At 40.4% G+C, this 21843-nt stretch overlaps 1 protein-coding gene across 5 annotated transcripts in view; it reads left to right on the forward strand.

The window, feature by feature from the left end:
• Fam35a (family with sequence similarity 35, member A) overlaps positions 1 to 21843 on the forward strand; it is a 93269-nt gene that overhangs the window by 70678 nt on the left and 748 nt on the right. For 4 of the 5 annotated variants that reach the window (XM_005407912.2, XM_005407911.2, XM_005407913.2 and 1 more), the window contains 5 exons: positions 3182 to 3376; positions 3543 to 3677; positions 9054 to 9260; positions 13143 to 13371; positions 17939 to 18054. In XM_005407912.2, coding sequence (XP_005407969.1) covers positions 3182 to 3376; positions 3543 to 3677; positions 9054 to 9260; positions 13143 to 13371; positions 17939 to 18054 — 882 coding nt within the window. Of the gene's footprint in view, positions 1 to 3181; positions 3377 to 3542; positions 3678 to 9053; positions 9261 to 13142; positions 13372 to 14791; positions 14902 to 17938; positions 18055 to 21843 lie in introns of those variants that run through there. The other variant, XR_001231666.1, reaches the window with a different exon arrangement.

Consider the following 21843-nt stretch of genomic DNA (forward strand, 5'->3'; position numbering starts at 1 on the left):
TTACATATGCAAACTGTCCACCCCAGGGTGGGTGTAGCTCTCACACCCATAATCAATCAAACTCTAAAAGCCTGCCCCATGACTGCATGAGGCTTTGTGGGGACACACAGATACAAACCATAACAAAAAGGCATAAGCCAAAAAGATTCTGACAAAAAAGAAGCAAAGAAATAATAACACAAAATTTTCTTTTCAATGAATTTAGATAAACTAGTAGTAGAAATGAAACCAATTAGCATATATAATTGAAGTATTTTTAAAACAATAGGAATTTGTAATTTGGGGAAGTATTTGAACTTCTCCCTATTTATCTATATTCTGGCTTGCTCTTTATTTGCATGTATCTATCTATTGTATTTCTCATGTAAGAGAAACTTATGCAGTATTTGAGCTTGTGTGTATGACTTATTTCACTTAACATTATGGTCTGAAGTTGCATGCATTAGCTATATATGGCTCAAAATTATTTTTCTTTATGGCTATGTAGTACTCTATTATGTATAAATACCGCATTTTCCCTTTCCATTCATCTCTTGATGGACATATATACTGTTGGTTCCAGTCTCCAAGAGGAAGAATAGTAACTTCACATGAAGAAACTTGGCAAACCTGAACTTACTAAGTGATCAAGATAAACCATCACCAGCAGATATATGGATACCATGAATTCCTTGACCTTATGCATTGAGAAGGACACAGCATAATTTTTGTGGTATTTCCAAAAATGTAAACTTGATTCCAATCCTAACATAACATTGGAGAAACCCAAATGGAGGGACATCCTACAAAATACTGATCAATACTTGCAGAAGTGTCAGGATCATAAACAACAAGGGAAAACAGAGGACTTATTACAGACTGGAGGAAACTGATGAAAAATAACAGTTAAATGTAAGGTGGAATCCTGGATAGGGTCCTACTCAGAAAAAGTATATAGCCAGGTGTGGTGGTGAATATCTGATTTTTTTTTCTTTTTTTCTTTTTTTTTGTTTTTTGGTACCAGGAATTAAACTCAGGACCTTGTGCTTGCCAGGCAGGCACTTGTTCCACTGAGCTATATCCTTGGCCTGAGCGAGGTGTGGTGGTGGACACCTATAATTCTAGCACTTGGGAGGCTGAGGCAGGAGGATGGCTGTGAGTTTGAGGCCAGCCTGGGTTACTTAAGTGAGTTCAAGGCTGGCCTGGACTACATAATGAGAGCCTGTCTAAAAAAAAGAAAAACAAAAACAGATATAAGTGAGGAAATTGGTAGCATATAAACTCTGTAGTTTAATATTTAGCCAATAATTAATTAATTTTTAATTTCTGTTCAGGATATTTATTCCATATGTGAAATGCCCACATTAGGGCTTATACAGAATGAGGAATATGTGGGACTCTACTGTTTTTGCAACATTTTTGTAAGTCTAACATTAGCTCAAAAGAAAAAAATTTTTAAAAGGGATATATGATCATGCCAATAGTCACAAAAAAGCTTTTGATGAAATTCATTGCCTCAACATCAGAAATAAAAAGAAATAGAGAGTCTTTCAAAAACCCAGAACAGTTATCATCCAAATTGAAAAAAATACTAGAAAGTTTGCTTTTAAAATTCAGATGTAAGACTAGGATACTATTATTACTACCTTTGTTTAACATTGTATCAGGGATATTAACTAATATGATGGAACATGAAAAAAAGATAGGTGAAGATTAGAAATGAAATAAAACTGTCATTACTTATAGGTATTACGATGTTTTATGCACAACCTTTCCACCTCTACAAACTAGAAGCAAATTATTGGAAGTGGTGGGGAAGTTTAGCAGGGTGGCTAGATATAAGACTAATATACAAAAGATAATTCTAGAGTAGAACAACTAATAACACTTTAAAAAGGCACTATGTACAAAATTAACATCGTACTAAGTATGAAGTAGTAAATGTAACGAAGGATATGCAAGTCCTTGTTTAATAATTGGAAGATTTAATGTTATGAAAATTTCAGTTTTCCCCAAGTTGATCTACAAATTTAGTGCATAGCCAGTAAAAATCTGAAAATGATTTTTATGAAAGTGGATAAATTATCTGATATTTTTGTGGAGGAGTAAATGGTCAAAAAAAGCCAAGGCATTTTAAAAAGAAATGTAGGGAGGAATAACTTGCCCTATCAGATATCAGGACTTAACTGTAAACCAGCAGCAATCAAGGCAATGTGATTTTGACAGTCTTTTAATTTTGGGATTTTTTACTATGTTGTACTTTTGTTTTTTTTTTTTTTTTCTTCTGCTATCAGGAATCGAACTCACGACCTTGTGCTTGCCAGGCAGGTGCTGTGCCTCTGAGCTAAATCCCCAGCCCCCAATATGTTGTACTTTTGGAAAAGATTTCTGCTCATGACTCGTTACAGTGAGGTGTTACATATTTTATAATCCTAGTCCTGATAATTATGAAAGGATATAAATTTATCTTAAATAGTATTAAATATATAAATCAAAGGTTAACACTGTTTCCTTGAGGTAGACTATATTTTCCTTTTAGTCCAAATATCCATGTTTTTATGTAAATTTTTAGAAAACAGGGACACATACATAACTTGATGTCAAGGATCATTTTCCCCCTAAAGCCACTACACTGTAAATGAAAAATGAAGCCCAGAGAAGTGTGGGTTCACACAGGTTGTTATCGGCAGCAGTCCAGTAATGAGAAAGAATAGAGCTTGTTTAGCCAGAGAGCCAGTAGGGCAGCTTGGCCTGTACAGTATTTCAGAGGTGAGGTACCCAGGAGCTTGTAGAAGAATGACAGTGGTCAGGAGAGTTGAGAAAGATGGGGTCAAAGCAGACTCCAACTACTAGGGAACAAACAGGGTATCATCAGGATGCTGGAGGAATAAAAACGTAATGGAAGTTTTGAGCTTGGTTAATTAGTAGAGAAATGAAATTAATCAAATAGAGAAATAAGGTAACAAAGTAAAATTTTGGGAATTGGTAAATGATTTTTGTTTCCATTGTTTAAAAATGTCAACCTTTATATTTATTTCTAAACTGATTCAAGAATAAACTACATGTTTTGTAGAAAAAAAATGGTGTTTTACTTCTAATCACGTTACAACATAAAATGCAGTTCTAAAGAATATTATGTGCTGTGAAGAAAATGTGATGTTGCCATCCTTTGTCCACATTGGTGTGTCTTTTTCTTCCTTAGATTCTAGTATAGTTAGCACTGTTGTGCTTCACGACCTATTGGCATATGTGTCTTCAAAACATTCCTATCTCAAAGGCCTTCCACAGAGGCGGCCTCAGAGAGCGAGCAAGGTAGAGTTTATAGAACTGGAGCACCTGCAGCCTGATATGTTAGTCCATGCTGTGCTGAGAGTTGTGGATGTCATTGTACTGACAGGTAAACATTTTGAGTGCTTTTTTGTTTATAGATTGTAAAAAATTAAGACACAAGACCATCTTAGTATATCATTTAGTTATCATTACATATTTATTGTGAGCTATTAAAGTATGGAATCATCTATGATAGAGTAATGCCAACTAACATGTTCCTTTCCCTTTCCCAGAGGCATTGTACAATTACAGAGGACAGAAGCAAAGGAAAGTTATGTTAATAGTGGAACAGACCCAAGGTCAACATTATATGCTTGTGTTATGGGGTCTTGGAGCAGCCTGGTACCCTCAGCTTCAAAGGAAAAAAGGTAAATACACCCAAAAAAGCATGTAGCGTATTTATATTTTGGTAAATGATTAATGTTTGTGAGCTGAAGATGAAGAGAATCTGAAGGGAGATAACATTTAAAATAGAAGTGATCAAGAGTAGATATTCTACACACTTCTGTTATGTATCCCTTGTAGCAATTTAGTTGTCTAAAAGTCTTGTATAATTAATGGTGTCAAAATAAAGGCTTACTTTTATTCCCAGGTGTACTACTTAATCTTTTTTAGTTAAGATCTTACCTCTTTCAAATAATGTCCTTTAAGAATTTAATTCTAGAGAAGCTTTTACAATTTTTTTTTCAGCCAAAGCACTCAATAAATAGAGTTCTTGGTTAATTAGTAGAGAAATGAAATTAATATTAGATATTAGGGGGAAATTACATTAATGGTTTCAAGTCACAATTATTGTTTAATAAATAACTATGCTCTACATTTTTTTTTTTTTTGGAGACAGGATCTCACTATGGCCTTGAACTCTCTGTGTAGCCCATGTGCCACATTTTTATTTCGGTTTTTAAAAACTGTTAGACATCATATGATGCTCATTTAAAAATGATAATACATTTGGTTCAAAACAAATTAATAATTTATGGTATATTGAACTAAAAGGGATTGATGTTTCAATAAAATAGTATTTAATATTCTTTTTGCTCTTGTGAGATCCTTTTGTTGTAACAGAGATCATTTAATTAGTGGTTTCTGAGTTATTTTACTCTACAAAATTAATTTAGAGATTAAGTGTATGAGCTGTTATTTTTTATCCAAAGGAGTTAATGTCTCTTTCTAAATGTCTCCCTACCAAATAGCTCTCTGTAGGTAGAATCCAGCACATCATCTCTCTTAATCATTAATAGCCTACAGCTAGGATTTGAGATAAGTCAGACTTTTAACTTTTATGTTAGGATCAAACAGTAAGAGATGTTTATTCAGTTGAGAAATCTGACAAACACGTATTGATGATAGATGAGGTGTAGTCCTTGACCCCCGTCACAGCCGGGACACGAGCCTACCACATGCTGAGCAAAGATGTAGGTCAGAGGTAAAGGGGAGCTGTGGCATATGCAATGTTCCATGCTTAATGTGACTGTCCTTTAAGTTAATAGTTATTTGATAGTACAAGAGAAATTACAGTTGTCTCTAGACAGTTCTGTGGTTTTAAGGTTAATATTGAAAACTTAGGCATTCAGGAATTAAGATGTAGGTGTTCCTTGTTCATTGGTTAATTCAGCTTACATTTATTTATACCATCATTTTAAAGCTTTAACATCCACTTCAATACCTTAAGGCAGTTATTTTAATAGAAAATACCAATGTGTAAGGATCACTTAAGTCTACTTTCAGAAATTATTAGCAGTCTACTCATTCATCTATGTGTTTTGGGGCTTTCTCTGTATTAACTTTGCCTACTGAGCATTGGTTTTATTTGTCCTCAAGGATAACAAATTCATCTTTAGATGACATAATTAAAAATGATCACCAAGCAGTCATTATTGAATTGAGGTAATGGAGTTGATGTTTTAGGGAAGAATAGTAAGAAATTCCAGATTCTTTTGAAATATGTATTTCTAGTAGGAATTTGGCATGCTTCGTATGTAGCCAGCATTGGTCACAGTTTAGGCCTTAGGGTAAACTAAGGACATAAATTACACTTAAGAGTAATTGGTTAGACATAAAAGAACTATGTGTTATTCTAATGCAATATTCTTCTGAAAGTTATTTAATAGAAATCTAATATTTCAAATAGCAGATCACAATAAAGTAGTCTCATTACATAGCTAAGCCCAGAGCAATACAAACAATGGCAAAAGTGATAGTTATACAAAGCTATAGTTATGTCTGCATGGAGGTTTCAAATACATCCTTCATTGGTGGTTCACATGTACAAATATATCACAGTTTGTGTCATACAGCTCTCTTTCAGATCATGGACCTATCCAGTGCACATGCCTTTCTGCTATTGGATGTGGCAGTCCTCTGCTCACAATACAGAATGTTGTTTCCGTCTAGTGTGCTTTTCCTCCAAATCTCCCATTTTCAGGGCTCCTTCATGTCCAGCCCCCAGCTTTGTATCCTCCTTGAGGCCTCATACATGCACATCAGCTCACCCTTTGTGTATTTCTCTGACTCATTTTCTTTTGTGGATTGATTTTCTTAGTATTGTAGACTGTAAGTTCTATGCATGTAAGTGCCTTGCCTGGCTGTTTAGCAAACACCCCATCACAAAGCATTGCCTGCCCCAGTAGTTATTTTCCTTATGAATGAATGAAGGTTAAAGTCAGTCAGCCAACCATTTGAATTTCTCACTGTCTTTAAGGAATAAAAGGCTCCAGTTTGAGGAGGAAACAGCATTGCTTGTGTCAAATAATAAGAAACAAATCACAAGGTTAAAATGTGTGATCATGACAATTTTGCAAGCCATGGGATATGTAAAATAATTATATCTAGGGATGAGGATGTTGCTCGGTGGTAGAGCTCATGCTTCATGTGCACTAAGTCTTGGATTTAATCCCCAGCCCTTACACATGAAATGAGGGGAGGGAGAGAAGGAAAGAAATTATAGTTAAGCATGGGCCCTGAGGGCTTGTAGTTAGGACTAGGGCATCCTTCTGTGTAGCTTCACAATGTGACGTTTATAGAGATGTCTCAGCATCCAAGCGGTAGAGTGCGGGTTTGCTTCAGGAGCCTCAGAACCAGGAGCCTGAGCACAGTAGCTGTTGGTCTACAGTGTCTCTTTGTGTTTGTAGTGCACCTGTGGCTCAGCCGGTCTACTTCCCCACCACATGAAAAGTGGAGATGGTTACTCTCTAGCTCGTGATTTTACTTTCCTTTGAGAGACCAGACCCATTTCCAAATTCCTAGCAAAGAGAAACTGATCTAGGTAATCTTATCCAATAAACTATGAGTAGGAAGATAAGGTTCTGCAATGCTAAATGACAACTTGAGTTTACTTCAATGGGCAGGAAACAGTTGTTTGTGGTCTGGGTGGACATAATGGTATTCATCACCACAAATATGTAGACACACTAGCTTAGAAAGATGTATACAGTGTATACATTACAAAACTTCATAAATAGCATCATCTCATCTTGATAAAAGTTTCTCTCAAAGTACAGTATATATGTACATTTAAAAATCCAGAAACATTTATCAAAATGCTACCTGTGGTTATCCTTATATGGTAATACCTTTAGATTGAATTTTATCTGTATTTATATGTGTCTGCATTTACCTCTTAAACTTCATAAAAGCCCTCAAACAAAGACAAGAAAGTAGGGAGAACAGTAAGTTCCTATAATGAACCAAAGCGCTCATTAGGCGGCTTATTAGAACATGGCCAGTCTTTTCACCTCTTACCTTCCTTTTTTCTTATTGTCTAAATGTTTTACAATAAACATATTTTATTGTTAAAAATTTAACTTGTTTTCTTTTTTTTAAAAAAGAATATTTGACATTTGGGATATCTACTTGATAATTTGATAGGATTGGGTGCATTCAGGGTGCTATGGCTGGAGACTCTACTTGATAATTTTTTTGTTTTGAGACAGGGTCTCACTATGCGGTTCAGGCTGATCTTGAGCTCTTTTTGTAGCCCAGGCTGGTCTCGAACTTGCGACGGTCCTCCTGCCTCAGCCTCTTAAGTGCTGGGATTACAATCGTGCACCGCCACGCCTGGCCTCTACTTGATAATTTGAGGAAAAGATATAATTAAATGTTTATTTCATCTCTGTAACAAAATATATTGCAAATTTACTAGAGATTCAAATAAAAAACAAAAGAAACAATGAGTATTAGAAAATGTAGGTGAACTTATTTGGAATCCAAAGATCAGTATGTTAAAGTGCAGCAGTAAAAACTACTATACATAAATCCCCCCATATACAAAATTAAAAGATGTAATAAGCCAGAAAAAATTGTATTATGTCAGAAGATAATACAATAAACAAAAATCTAAAAAGATAAATGGGTAAAGGATATGAACAGGCAAGGCTCCAAGAAGAAATAAAAATAGCCAATAAATACATGAAAAAATTACTCCTGATAGTCATTAAAGACACCCAAAATAATGATAAATGACTTTTTCCTTGTAAGAAATTGACAGAGAAAATATGGGGAAACTGCCATTGTCTTAAACAGTTGGAAATATAAATTAGCAGAACCTTTTTGAAGACAATTGATATTGAGGAAAGAATTCAGGATCTCTTAGGCTTATTAATTGTACCTCTAGGAATTTGTCATTGCATAAAAATGTATCTATATGTTCTTTCTAAAGCCTCTGCCTATCTATACAGATTGATTCTCCACTACCCACACACACACACACACACACACACACACACACACACACGTATAAAGAAACTAAGGAGACAAATGGGAGTTGTGAATTAGATTTATGACCTAAAGTGGGAAACTGAGGAGACAGCTGTTTTCAGGAAAATTAGTGCTGAGAAATATCCTTTTCTTATAATTTTATTTTGTTTGGTTTTTCTACTGAGACAGGGTCTCACTTTGTAGTGCAGGCTGATCTTGAACTCATTATGTAACACAGGCTGGCTTCAAACTCATGACAACCCTCCTACCTCAGCCTCCCAAGTGCTGGGATTACAGGTCTGCACCTGTATCCCAGCTATTATGTGCACTGTGCCCAGCTATTATGATTTTAAAGTTAAATTTACTGATAAAGAGAACAATTATTTGGCAGGGAGGTATGTGCTCCTGTGTTTTAAAAATTAGAGTCATTACTGAGAGATAAGAGTAGGTATTACTATGACTAAGTGCTTTTTTGTCATTGTTGTTCTGGAGAATTTAGCTGAGTAAGGTGATAAAGGTATTGAAATATCAGTGAAATATTGGTTATGATAGACCTGTGACCACTTAATTATCCCTTTAAAAAAACTCTTCAAATTAAAAAAAATAAAACTCTGTGGTTATCAGAATGAGAATTTACTACTTGAAAAAGCAATTAGTTATGATAAATTATGATTGTTTTATTTAGGAGACTAAGAAATTATTAAAAAAGTTTCATTAGAATTATTTCTAGCATTTGTATCCTATGATCTTAACACAACATTTATATATATTTTGTGTCCTTTTGTTGTTGTTATTTTTGAGACAGGGTCTCATTATGTAGCCCAGGCCGACCTTGAACTCATGGCAATCTTTCTGCATCACCCTCCAGAGTACTGGGATTACAGGTGTGAGCCACCATACCTGGCACATTTTGTATCTTTATACCCAAATCATTTAGTGACAAAAGTTGTATTTAACTGATTTATTTAGGTCAATCTATTTAATCTGATTCTGAGCCTAGGCTTTTTCCATTTTGATGACCTTTAATTTTTATTTGTTTTTGTTTTAAGGTTATATTTGGGAATTTAAATATCTTTATGTTCAGCGCAATTGCATACTGGAGAGCTTGGAATTGCATACAACACCCTGGTCATCCTCTGAGTGCCTATTTGATGATGATGTTAGGGCAATTGCATTTAAATCAAAATTTGAAGAAAGTACACCCTCCTTTGTCAAAATGTCAGACTTAGCAACCCACTTAAAGGATAAGTATTCAGGTAAGATCTGTATACACACAAAGTATTCTCTCTCTCTTTTTTGGAGATAGGGTCTCACTGTAATTTAGGCTGCCTTGAACTCATGATGATCCTCCTGCCTCAGCCTCCCAAGTGCTGGGATTATAGGTATGTGCCACTATGCCTAGCTCTAATTTTAGTATAAGCAATGAAGCTACCATTTGTGAGAAAAATGTACGAATGAATATAAAATAAAACTATCTTTGAAACTATCTGAACTGGATATTGACACCTTCTTAGCTGTCTGCCTCCAGTCCTTAGATGTTAATTTGTAATTATTAGAAATCACTTAAAATACTTCTTATGTGTACTTTTCAGCAGTTCATCACTTATAAACTAGAAATAGTAAAATGAACTTAACCAGAGCCACTGTAGCGATAAACACCTTAGTCAGTCACTCATCTGTCTGCTGGATGTGGGTTTTGAGACTTACACTAACACAGGATCTGTGAAATGCCCTTGCTGCCTTGTCAAATGCAGTACCACTCTTCCTGATGTGGTTTGGGTGTTGTTCACCCCCTAAGAGCTTACAAGCTAGGGGTTTGGTCGCCAGTGTGGTGGTGGGGGGTGGTGACCCTGTAAGCGGCAGAGCCTAGTGGGAGCTCCAGGTGTCATTGAGAGTGTGTTCTCGGAGGGTTGTGGAAGCCCAGTCTCCCCAGGCCCCTGGCTTCCTGAGTGGCAGTGTGATCTCACGTGCACCCCTTCAGTCACCATGAGTTTCTCAAGAGGGCTCAGCAATACCAGTGCTGTGCTGGTGAATCTCTAGACCTGAGAAGCTAAATAAACCTCTGTTCTTTATAAAGTTCACTGAGCTCAAGTATTTCATTATGGTCACAAAAACAGTCTGCTAAATTTCCTCAACTCAAGTACTATCTGCGTGTCTCTAAAGTTCATCCTTAGAAGCATGTGAATACAAAAATGCCTTTGATGATGAATTTTATACACAATACACTGTCCATTAATTAAATGGAATTTTCATTAAATACAGTTCAAGTGATTTGTTTAAAGAAAAGGAATACATTTTTTTCTTTGTTTCTGGAATCAATGGAGCTCACACCCTTGTACTTGTGAGGCAGGTGCTGTGCTGCTGAGCTACATCCGCAACCCTAGGATTACATTTTGGATTCAGATGGCCATGGGCTTTGGGACAGAGCCCCAAATAGTGACGATAACTAGTAAAGTCTACAGTTTTAGAAGGAAGAGCCCCACTGCTCTGTGCTGGCTTCCTGTCTACTGAGGCAGCGCTGAAGGGCGCTGGCTTCCAGATGAGCTGTAACAATAGCATTTGAAACTATATTTAGGGTTGCTAAGCTCCCATCATAAGTAAATGACAAGTGATCATAGGTTTCAGAAATTAATGGGAAGTTTTACACTGGTTACCACAGTAAATGCCTTTGGAGAAGAAATAAGGGTTGGAGAAAATGGGACGTAGTGGTAGGTTTATTTCGTTACATAATTTGAATTTTTAATGAAGACATTGAATTAGATTTGAAAATAAAAATAAACTGCATGATGGATGTGACCAAAATAGGTGGCACACAAAAAGATAGGTGGCACAGTAGTGATAATTAATGGTAATAAAGCCTCATTGGGGTTGAGGTGGATTTGGGAGTGTTCTTGGGAATCTTGGGTGCACTGCCCAATGGGAAGTGGGTTGAAACTGACGTTACAGTCAGGCCTGGAGAGACTGTGTTTAGACAGGGCCTATTAGTGTTTTCTCTCTATCTCTGTCTCGATCTCTATTTCTGTCTCTCTGTCCCTCTCTTTCTCCCGCTTCTCTGTCTCATTGTGGTACTGGGGACTGAACCCAGGGTCTTTTTACTAAGCTACACCCCCAGCCTGCCTGCCTTCATTTATTTATTTATTTATTTTATTTTTTTGAGACAGCTAAATTGCCCAGGCTGGGCTTGAACTTTTGATCCCCCTGACCCACCCTCCCAAAAGGCTGGGATTACAGGCCTATACCCCCACACTTGGCTCTTTTATTTTCTTTATGTTCAGCTATGAGGGCTGAATTCATAGTTTCCCACATTATTTGTATGTGTTTTTTGTTTGTTTTCCACAGTACTGGGGATTGGACCCAGAGCCTCACTCGAACAAGGCAAGTGCTCAACCACTGAGCTATATCTCCTGGTTTTTGTTTTTTTTTAGTACCAGGAATTGAACTCAGGACCTTGAGCTTACCAGGCAAGCGCTTGTGCCTCTGAGCTATATCCCCAGCCCCTCCTGTTCCTTTTAATTTATTTTGAGACAAGGTCTTGCTAAATTGCCTGGCCTGGCCTTGAACTTGCCATCCTTCTGCCTCAGCCTCCCAAATAGTTGGGATTACAGGTATGTAACATCACAAACAACTGTTCATGTGTTTTAAGACAAGGATGTAAAGAGAACATGAAAGTACAGGCAGCCTTTTCTTAAATCATTTCCTAGTTAAATAAAAGGGAGGAAAAAGGAAGATCACCACTGGGGAATTCGCTAGGAGGGGCTGCTTGTTGGACAAAAGCTGGGAGGATAAGGCTGTGCCTGATGCTGTGAGCAGAGGGAGATGCTTGTGTAGTCTTGCTTCATGCAGCAGCAGTTCAGTGCCCAGAGGCCTGGGTGCCCCTGAAAGCAAAGCCCATGTTCAGAATGGCCTTTTAATTCTCTTAAAGAGGCTTAAAAATTTATGAAATGATAGGATTATATTACCCCCTTCTAAAAATCAGTGAATTTGTTTTTCTTTTCTTTTTTGAGGGGGAAGGTGTGAGACAGGGTCTTCCTAGGTAGGTCAGGCTGGCCTTGAACTCATGGTGATCCTCCTGCTTCAGCCTCCTGAAGTGCTAAAATTACACAGGTGTACTACCATGCCCTGTATTTGAATTCTTTTACTGAATAATGTAGAGATTCAGCAAGGCTGTGGGAAGGTGTGATAGCAGTCTGCTCCAGCTTGTTGGATAGGTGGCTACTGCCCTTCCTGCTGACTCGCGGTGTGATTGGAAGAGGGGAGGAAACCATTGAAAAACTAAAGCAAATGGAGGAATGCAAGCATGGACAAGTCACCATGGGCTAGATTTGGAAAGAGATGGTGCTAAGAGAGCCTCTAGGAGGCTGCTGGGGTGATGAGCTCTGGGCCCGGCACCTCCTCCCTCCTGGCAGGGAAGAGCCACTGCGCAGGCGTGGGCAAGGCTTTAAAGTGCTGGTAGATGAAAGGGAGAGCGCCGTAAGGTTGGGCCTTACAAGAGGACAGAGAAGTCAAGCTGAGGTTGGAAGAAGGACTGTCCGGTGGGCAGTGGGTGTTGTGTTTGCTCATAGGTGATTGAGGGGCTTGGCAGGGCCCAGTGAGCTCACCTGAAAACCCGTGAGTTGCGCCACCTGGGAAACCTTCTCATCGAGGACTCTGTTACATAACCCACAGCTGGAGCCGCAACAGTGGGCAGAAGTGGGGGAGAAGAGCGCCAGGAGCGTAAACTTGGGTTAATTACTTTTGGACAAGGTTGAGTAGAATAACTCACCTCCCATTTGGCTGTTGGTTATGATCAATTAAACTCAGGGAGAGAGGGCAGTGGGAGCACGGTAGCTACTTTCAAGTACAGTATGTGAAAGGATGTTTCCTAAAGGAAGGATTACACTTTTTGTGTAATTCCAGAGGACAAGGAGGAAGAGAGCCCCCTAGCTGCTCAGTGAGCTCAGTCTTCAGTCAGTTGCTGGCAGATTCTGGAGTTGGTACCACAGCCCCGAATGTGAGGGATTCTCAGGGAAAGAGGAAGAACAAGAGCAGGACTTGATGCAGCCTTTCCCCAGTGACATAAACCACTGGGCGCATTTGCAAATTAAAGTTACCATGTGGTCCAGTAGGGTACATGATTTCTTTTCCTTCATCTCTGCTAGGAGTGGTTCTGATTAAAGCGCAGATCGTGGAGCTGGTGTTTCCTGTCAGAGCGGCTCAGGAGGTCCGTCTGAATGCCCACAGCTCCCTGGAGCATATCCTGTCCTCGCTCCCCAGTATTACTTACACTGGCTGTGCAGGGTGTGGATCGGAACTGGACACGGATGAGAACAAGATCTACAGGCAGTGTCTTGGCTGCTTGCCGCTTTCTGGGAAGAAAATGTACTACAGGTAAGGAAGAGTAGGAAGCCAGTTTGATGGGAATAGTTACTATTATGGGACTGCAAGTGAGTAAGGACTGCATGTATCAACCCTTACTTTCTAGTAAGAACTAACCCAAGAAAACAGAAATTTCCTCTGCATGACAAATAGTTATTTATGGAAGCAAATATTGTCCAGGGAAATTTTAAGACAAACATACTGAAGAAAGTTACTATTTTGCTTACATTTTTAATCAAGATCTAAATGTGGCATAAATAATTCATTTCCCCATTTTAAAATAGAATTTAAAGGTTAAAGATATTATGTGATCTTACCTCTGAGTTGTTTGTAGAAGCTAGTAATATGTTTAACCTTCCATACTTCAGTTCCTACCTTTACCTTAGAAATTAAAGATAGCAAATAAATGTCCTCTGGTGAAATTGTCAACTAGCTCAATGAGAAAACACACTGTTTTCCAAAAACCAAATGTCCAAAGTCATGGATAATTTTTTAACCATATAAATTACCTACATTTACAAAATAATACACCATTTATACTCTCTCCTCTCATTTCTAAATACAGAGTATCTAAAAACTAAACACAAATATATCCAGTATATTATCATGGAATACTTCAGGGGGCTTACAGAAGCTTAGTCCATAAGCTGTATTTCTATCTACAAATAATTACATTTGTTTTAAGTCAGTGAATGAGTATTACTATTACTTTGTAGGTTGCTTTTATGGAAAGGAAGATTGAATTATGATACCTACTATATAAGAAACAATTAAAATTAACTTCTTATCGATAGTTAAGGCTTTCAAAAGTATGTATAGGTAACTTATTTTATATCATTCCAAATGTTCCTATTCTATATAGTTATTATTTAGGGTATAGTTACTGTTCTTAAAACTATTATAGAACCTGCATACCCTTTGTAACAATGTTTTACAGAATATAAATTTAGAATTATTATTTTTTGAATACAAAGAATACATTGTTTTTGCTGTATAGAAGCCAAGAAGCCAGCAGGCCAAATCACTCTTCAGCTGAAGAGAGGCAGCTGTATAGATGCCAGGGTCTCAGGAGGTGAAGGAAGGTGCGGGCTGGGTACATCTCCAGTGGCCCAGGCCCACTAACCCAGGGCGAGCTGTGTTCCTTCCTACATGTCCCGACCCTATGGCTGCCTGGGCGCACTCACAGTGTGGCACCTTGTTTCTCCAGTAAAAGCCACCAAAGGAGATCGAGGTGGAAGCTAGCCTTTTTATGACTCAGCCCCAGCAGCCACACATGTCACTTCTGCTAAATTCTCCTAGGACATGAGTTTGGCTGTCCCTTGGAGAACAGATGAGAAGGAGGCTGGGTACAGAGGAAGGGCGGGGGTAGTGTTAGCTGTAGTGTCATGGGTGGGAAGGAAGCATTTTGACTGATTTAACCTTTTCTAAATAGGAAATAAAAAGTTTTCATCAGAAGAACCTTCATTTTACATTTTCAAGAAGGCAGTGAGATGTCTTGATGGCCAAGCTCTCTTGAGATTGAAGGGAAATTTTCCATCTTCGGTACTGTTTTAGTTATTATCTTGTTGCTACCTGACACCCACAAGTTAAAGAAGGAAAGGTTTATTTGGCTCACAGTTCATGGAGGTTTTAGCCCATAGTTGGCTGGCTCCAAGGCAGGGTGGTGTGGCAGAGGGACATCACAGAGGAGAACAGCTCATGGCATGGAGGATAGAAAGCAGCAAGAGATCAAGGGAGGAGGAGGGAGATAGACCTTTAGGCCACACCCACAGTGGTCCACCTCTTCCCATCAGGCTTCACCTCCCAGCATCACACTCAGCTATAAACCTATCAGTGGACTAGTCCGATATCATACACCCCTGATTCAGTCATCTCCCAAAGCCCCACCTATGAACAAATGAGGCTGTGGGGGGACATGTTAGATATAAGCCATACGAGGTACCATGTCCTTATGGATATAAACCTCAGTCTACTGGAATACCTATGGAATGTGAGTCTAGTTAACTACAGATTACTAGCAAACACTCAGTAGTAACCATTACAGAAAAGTGCTCCTGCCTTTACAGAGATTATTTAGTGAGGAATTTGGGGAATTGAGGCATTTCATTTATACTGAACAAGTGAAACTGAATATAGCCATAGAAAGAACAAGAAACAGAAGTTGTTACTGGAATTTTAAAGTAAATGTATATTGTCCTTTAAAAAGTGTTGGGAAAAGAGAATTGGCATGATTTAGTGACTGAATGTCAGGTAAAAGGAGATATTATTACAGAGCACTAGCAATTAACAGGTGCTAGAGCTCTTAAAACTAGTACCATGGGAAAGTGCTGATTCATATGAATGTGGATGGCTCAGGGGCTGAAAGATGGTCAGTAGTCAGACATGCAGGAATGCGCCTCAGGCTTTGTTAAAAAGTTGTAAATGTAGCCCTCCTTCTCTTTCTTCATCTCTAAATTCACTTCAGCTTACTCTGTTCCCCGCCCTTAGTGCTGCTCATACTGCTTTTGTTAAGGTTATCTACAATTTTGAAGTGGCCTAACCCATGAACCTTCTCGGCTATATTCCACACCTGTTCCTCCCCTCTATGCTGGCCCTGTGCCACTACCCTCATTGGGTTTCCTAGCCTGTCTTTTGAAATGCTGGTCAATCCTGAGTCCCCTTCACTGTCCTCCCTCTTCGCCATCTTCCCACTAGTGATCGCCGCTGTTTCCAGGTTGCAAAAAGCATCTGTGCACCCTCCTGTGGTCCCCATTGCCCCATGGCTTCTCCCTCTGGTTCGATGGACTCCTTTCAGCCCTTTGGATATGGCAGTTGTTTTCTCTGTCTTCAATTTTCTCTCCTCTGCCTGTTTACAGAGAGGACATCCCTAACCCCCTCTTTTATTTTCTGTTAGTGGCCTGTATGTAGTTACTGCAGTTTGTGTTTAGTTAGAATGTCTTTTCTTAAACAACATTTTTACTGGGATGTAACTCATGTATCACTCACCTCTAATGTGGGATTAAGTGGTTTCAGAATATTCACAGGCTTGTGCAACCATCACCGTGGCCATTTTAGGACATTTTTTATTGCACACACCCTCAAAGTCCCTATCTATTAGCAGTCAGCCCTCATCCTTACCTGCTCCCCTCAGAAGCCCCCATATTCTTCTCTGTGCAGACTTCCCTCCTGAACACATCGTGGGAGTGGAGTCGGTGTGAGGCCTTTTGGGACTGGATCTTTCACATAGCATAAGGTTTTTAAGGCTCTTGCGTATTGTAGCATGGATCACGCCTCAGTTTTCTTATTGTAAAATAATATTCCATTGTATGTAAATGCCACCTTCTATCTTCCCATTCTTCAGCTGATGGACATTTCAGTCATTCTGATTTTTTGGATCGTGTGTATAATGCTGCTGGGAACATTTGTGTACATAAGTTTTCATTCCCCTTGGGAGTGCAAGGATCAGTTTCACATTCTCACCAGCAGCCAATGTGAGGGTTGCAGTTTTTCTACATCCTCACCAGTACTCTTATTCTGTTTTTCTTTCTGTTGCTTGTGCTTGCGGTGTCATATTTTTTTTAAAAAAACATTTTTAAGGCAAAATCATGAAGTTTACCTTTATATTTTCTTTTGAGAGCTTCACTCTTTTATCTTTTACACTTGGGTTCATTATCTGTTTTGAGTTAATTTGTATGTATGGTGTTAAGGAAGAAATCCAGCTTCATTCTTTTACATGTAGATATCCAGTTGTCCTAGTGTGATTTTTGAAGACTCTTCTTTCCCTATTGAATTATCTTGGGACCACTGTAAAAAAAAATCTTACTTTCTTTGATTTGGGTTGCGCTCAATGGTAGAGCCCTTGCCTAGTATGTGCGAGCTCTAAGTTCTATCCCCAGCACTAAAAAAAAAAAAAAAGTTTTTTTTTTTTTTTTTTGGTCTTTTTGAGACAGGGTCTCGCTATGCATTTCAGGCTGGCCTTGAGCTCACTTTGTAGCCCAGGCTGGTCTTGAACTCGCAAAGATCCTCCTGTCTCAGTCTCCCAAGTGCTGGGATTATAGGTGTGTGCCACCATGCCCAGCTAAAAAAAAAAATGCTTTCATATTTTCTTTTTCCTGCCAGATTCCTAAGTTCCTTCAATAGAGGAACCAGACATGTCTGGTTACTAGTGTATGTCCGTGTTTAGCATAGCTTGTGATATGTGACAGACGCTCAGTTTGTATTTGTGTTTGTTTCCATAAAGAATGGAGAAGCTGGGTATGGTAGCATACACCCATAATCCTGGTAGGAAAATCACAAGTTCAGGAGAAATGGAAGTTTGAACCCAGCCTAGGCAATTTAGCAACATAGCAAGCCCTATCTCAAAAAATAAAAAAGGGGCTCAGGGTGTAGCTCAGCATGAAGCCCTGGGTTCAGTTCCCAGTACTGGGTGGTGGGGAAGAGGGAGCGAGATCACCTGGGGAAGGAGCATAGAGTGAGAGAGCAAGGGAATGAGAAGTATACGGCTAAAGGGAGAAAGTCTGCAGTCAAGTTTATCTCTGCTCTCCTGAGTTCCCCTTTATTAAGCATGTTTCTAAATTCCTTCTCCATTTTCTTTTTCCAGACCAGCTTTAATGACCATAGCTGATGGAAGCCATGTGGTTTGCGTTCATGTAGGCTCCAAGCTCGTAGAGAAGATTCTCCTCCACATTTCTCCAGACTGCCTGGACAGAGTGATAGGTATGCTGTCTGCACGCCTTGCAGAGTCGTTCTTGGTGGGGCTGTTCACTCAGGGGTACAAGGAGCACTCTATGTCAATGAAGTCTCTCTCTGTCAGGGTGCAAGCGGAGGATGATTTGCTATGTGAGTCAGAAGGTGGGACTTGCTTCCCTTCTGTCTTTCTACATGAGTAGAAGTGCCCAGTCTCTTTGAGCTGAATTCCCACTCAGGTCCTGGTTTACAGGAGTGAAGTCCATGCACGTGTGGTACCCTGACTATGAAGACAGGCCATTGTTAATGGTCGGATTTGCTGGTTACTCAGCCACGACACTAGGGACAGCCTGTGGCTGGAAGCAAAGGGCCAATATCCACCTGTTGGGTGATCACACTCCTTCCTGTCCTCTTGAGCCTCCAGCTCTTTAAGCCGAGAGCAGGTCCAGTTCTTTTGATTGCTTGGTCTCTTAGTGTGTGGTTCTTCTTGCTCTTTGGATGCCAGTCATTTTGCTTGATGCTAGCATTGTGTGTAGAACACGACAGCCTGGGAAGCAGTATCTGTGTCTGGAGATGGCCGGGCCTCTCCTAGGCCTTCATTGAGGTGAAAGTCACCCACGTCAGATGCCCAGGTGGATTTGGGGTTCACTGTTGCCATGGTCACCTTCAGGTCCCCGCTAGCTCTGGCTCCTGGTGCTGGCTTGTGTTTGGGTGGCAAGGGGTCTCTGTGCTCCTGCCCCCCCGTGGTTTCTCCCTTCTCTCTGCTCCTAGGCCTTAGAGACTTCCTCTGTGTTCCTTTTCCCATTGACACATTGTCACTGTGCATGTTTCTGGGGTGCTATGGGGTGCTGTGTGACATTTTAATGCATATGTCCAATGTGTAATGATAAGTCAGGGCAAGTGGCATTTCCATCACTTGAGACGTTGTTTGAGTTACAGGCCTTTAATGATAGGGATACAATCTAGACATTTGTCCTTTGTCACTCAAACAATCCCAGGTGGCACAGGCCAGTCACTCAGGTGGCCTCCTCCTGCAGTCAGGAGGCCTGGTAAACCAGGTGTGGGTGGCTACTGTCGGCAGAACAGTACAGTAGCCTTTTTATATGTGGGAGTCAAACAGCACTGTAAAATAGAACAGGAACCTGGTCATATGGTTTACTATTGCTATCAGGTGTTGTGTATTGGCATAGTTGTCTGTGATGTGCCCTTACAAAGCCAGGGCACAGTAGGGTTCCTCACACTGGCATCACCTCAGACGTTAGGGTGATGTCATGGTGGCTGTGTCTCCGGGCAGTAGTGATTCTTCAGTTCTATTCAGCTCTCAAGGGGCCAGTGCAGTAGATGTAGCCCCGCCTCTACTGAAGGACTGAAGTGCTCCCCATCGCTCCTATTCCTGCAAGTTCCTGAGCTGCTCAGGCCCCAGCTGTTCATTACAGGTGCATCCTGGCCTGGGGGGCAGGACTGCTGCTCCTGTCTGACTCTGCAGCCCATGTTCCCTGGGGCCAGGTGTGGCCCTTCCTCTGCAGCCCATGTTCCCTGGAGCCAGGTGTGGCCCTTCCTCTGCAGCCCTGCCCCTTCTGCTGTGGCAACCAGCTCATCTTTGTGGGTTCTGAGTGGCCCTGCCTGTCCCCTTCAATAGGGCATCAGGAGGATCATTACCAGAGACCCATGCAGTGAGCCCCAATCTCCTGCCAGGTATAACATGCTTGGTGGAAAGAAAGAAAGAGCAAGAGAAAAAATGGAAGTGCAGCAGGGATCTGGGATAACTAGTTGTTCACGGAGAACAAAAGGCAAGAGGCAGCCAGAACCCTGGCAGTTACTGATTGAGGAGGAGATTGTCAGATGATTCAGAGGGTGGTGACGATCTTAAACTAATGAGGATCTTGCTCTGGAGCTTCTTTAGTCTCAGTGGTCTTAATCTTAGTAGGTGGAAGAGGATGCCCACCCATAATGGATAATGGGAAATCTCAAAACCGTGATACCAATAATCCTAAGCCTCTGTTTATTCTTTAGGGAAGTATGTAAAACTAGCCATTGTGAATTTGTAGTCCCTAACAGGTCATGGTGCAGAGCTGTTTTTGTCCCTCTCCCAGGATCAGAGTCTTTTTTTCTCTTTTACCTTCCCCATCCACCCTGGGCCTCACCTGGGGTAACAGGATCCCTGCCCTTCCTCCCATAGTTATTGCTCTTGCTCTATGGGTGCCAGGCCCCTCCTGAAGGCCTCTCCACAGTGGACAGGAGTTCTTGTCCACCCTTGGGTGAGGTGAGAGGAAGACTTTGAGGACACAGGCTCCCAAAGTCTGCTGCTGTCTAGGAACTTGAGCCCCTCCTTCCTGGTATGGCCTCTCACTTGTGTCCTGGTCCCTGAACTTCCTGGCTGCTTATGGTCGTGCTTAGGTGAAGAAAAGGACGATTTTATAGTTTATTGAGCTTTTTCTGCTAACTTTTCGGGTGGAAGCCATGCTTTCTGCGGATTTCTACATCCTGATTTGAAGCCTTTCTGGCCTTTTATTCACTCACTTTATTTCATGTTCATTCTTTTGGCTGTGTTCATTGCTTTTCTCAGAGTTCCTTATATATTTTCAATTGTACCTCTTCATTTTTCACACAATGTACATTAGTCGTAACTTCTTAGAGAAGATTGTTCTCTTGTTACATAGCCTTCTGGCTTTCGCCCTTCCTGGGACAGCTAAGGTCGCGCTGCTGGGCTTCACTAGATCAAGTCACACTTTATAGACTGTAGCCCAGGATGACACAGCCATTGTGTCTAAGTGGTCATCCGATCATCTTGATTACCATTCTCTAGGTTTTCAAAGGGAAAATGCAAAAATCGTAGTTCTTGAGGAGAATTCTGCTATCTCCAGAACTGTAGCCTTGGCTCTACAGCACAAGAGTGGCCAGTGCTGGGGAGGCTGGCAGGTGGCCAGGAGGCAGTGCAGTCCAAGCACCATCAGTGGTGCCCTGTAGGTGTGGAGCAGCCTGCTAAATAACTCATTAATGTCCTGAGAACAAAGCCACTTTGGGAGGCTAAGGCCGGAGGATGGCAAGTGAAGCTCAACTTGGTCAATTTAGTGACTTAGCGAGACACTGTCTCAAAATAAAAAGATGAAAAAAGGCTGGGATGTAGCTCAGTGTGGAGGCCCTGGGTTCAGCACCCAGTACCCTTCCCACACATGCACATATACACACACAAGGAAAAAAAAGAAAAAGGATGAATGTGGACAAATGAAAATTATGACACATCTATTCATAATTTTAGTAGTATTTTATTATTGATATGGTATTCATTAAATAATCGATTCAAGGTTCTTTGATTTAAAGCATAAGTACTGGTTGAACATCTATACTCCAACTGTTTAACCTATGAAATGCTCCCAGCTGGGCGTGGTAGCACATGCCTATAATCCCAGCACTCCCGGAAGGCTGAGGCAGGAGGATCATTGCTATAAAATGAGCTCAAGGTTAGCCTGAACTGCACAGGGAGACCCTGTCTCAAAAAGACAAAAAAAAAAAAAGAAATACTCCCAAACTTGAAACTTCTTGAAAGCCAGTGTTAGGCTACAAGGGGCAAATCCCACACCTGACCACATGTGACATGTTGCAGTCAAAACCCAGGTGCACTAAAGGCACTATATATAGAGTTTCTTCCAGGTAACATGCATAAGGTTCCTGTTAGTCTTGGGTCTTGTCCTCAGGATACCTCATTATTTATGTAAATGTTCCAAAATTAAAAAAAAAAGAAATCCCGAACACTTCTGGTGCCAAGCATTTTGGATCAGGGACACTCAGTCTGAGAGAGGGAGAGGGAGAGGGAGAGGG

This window comes from Chinchilla lanigera, unplaced genomic scaffold (genome assembly GCF_000276665.1).
Source record: "Chinchilla lanigera isolate Chin_1 unplaced genomic scaffold, ChiLan1.0 scaffold00109, whole genome shotgun sequence".
NCBI lineage: Eukaryota > Metazoa > Chordata > Mammalia > Rodentia > Chinchillidae > Chinchilla > Chinchilla lanigera.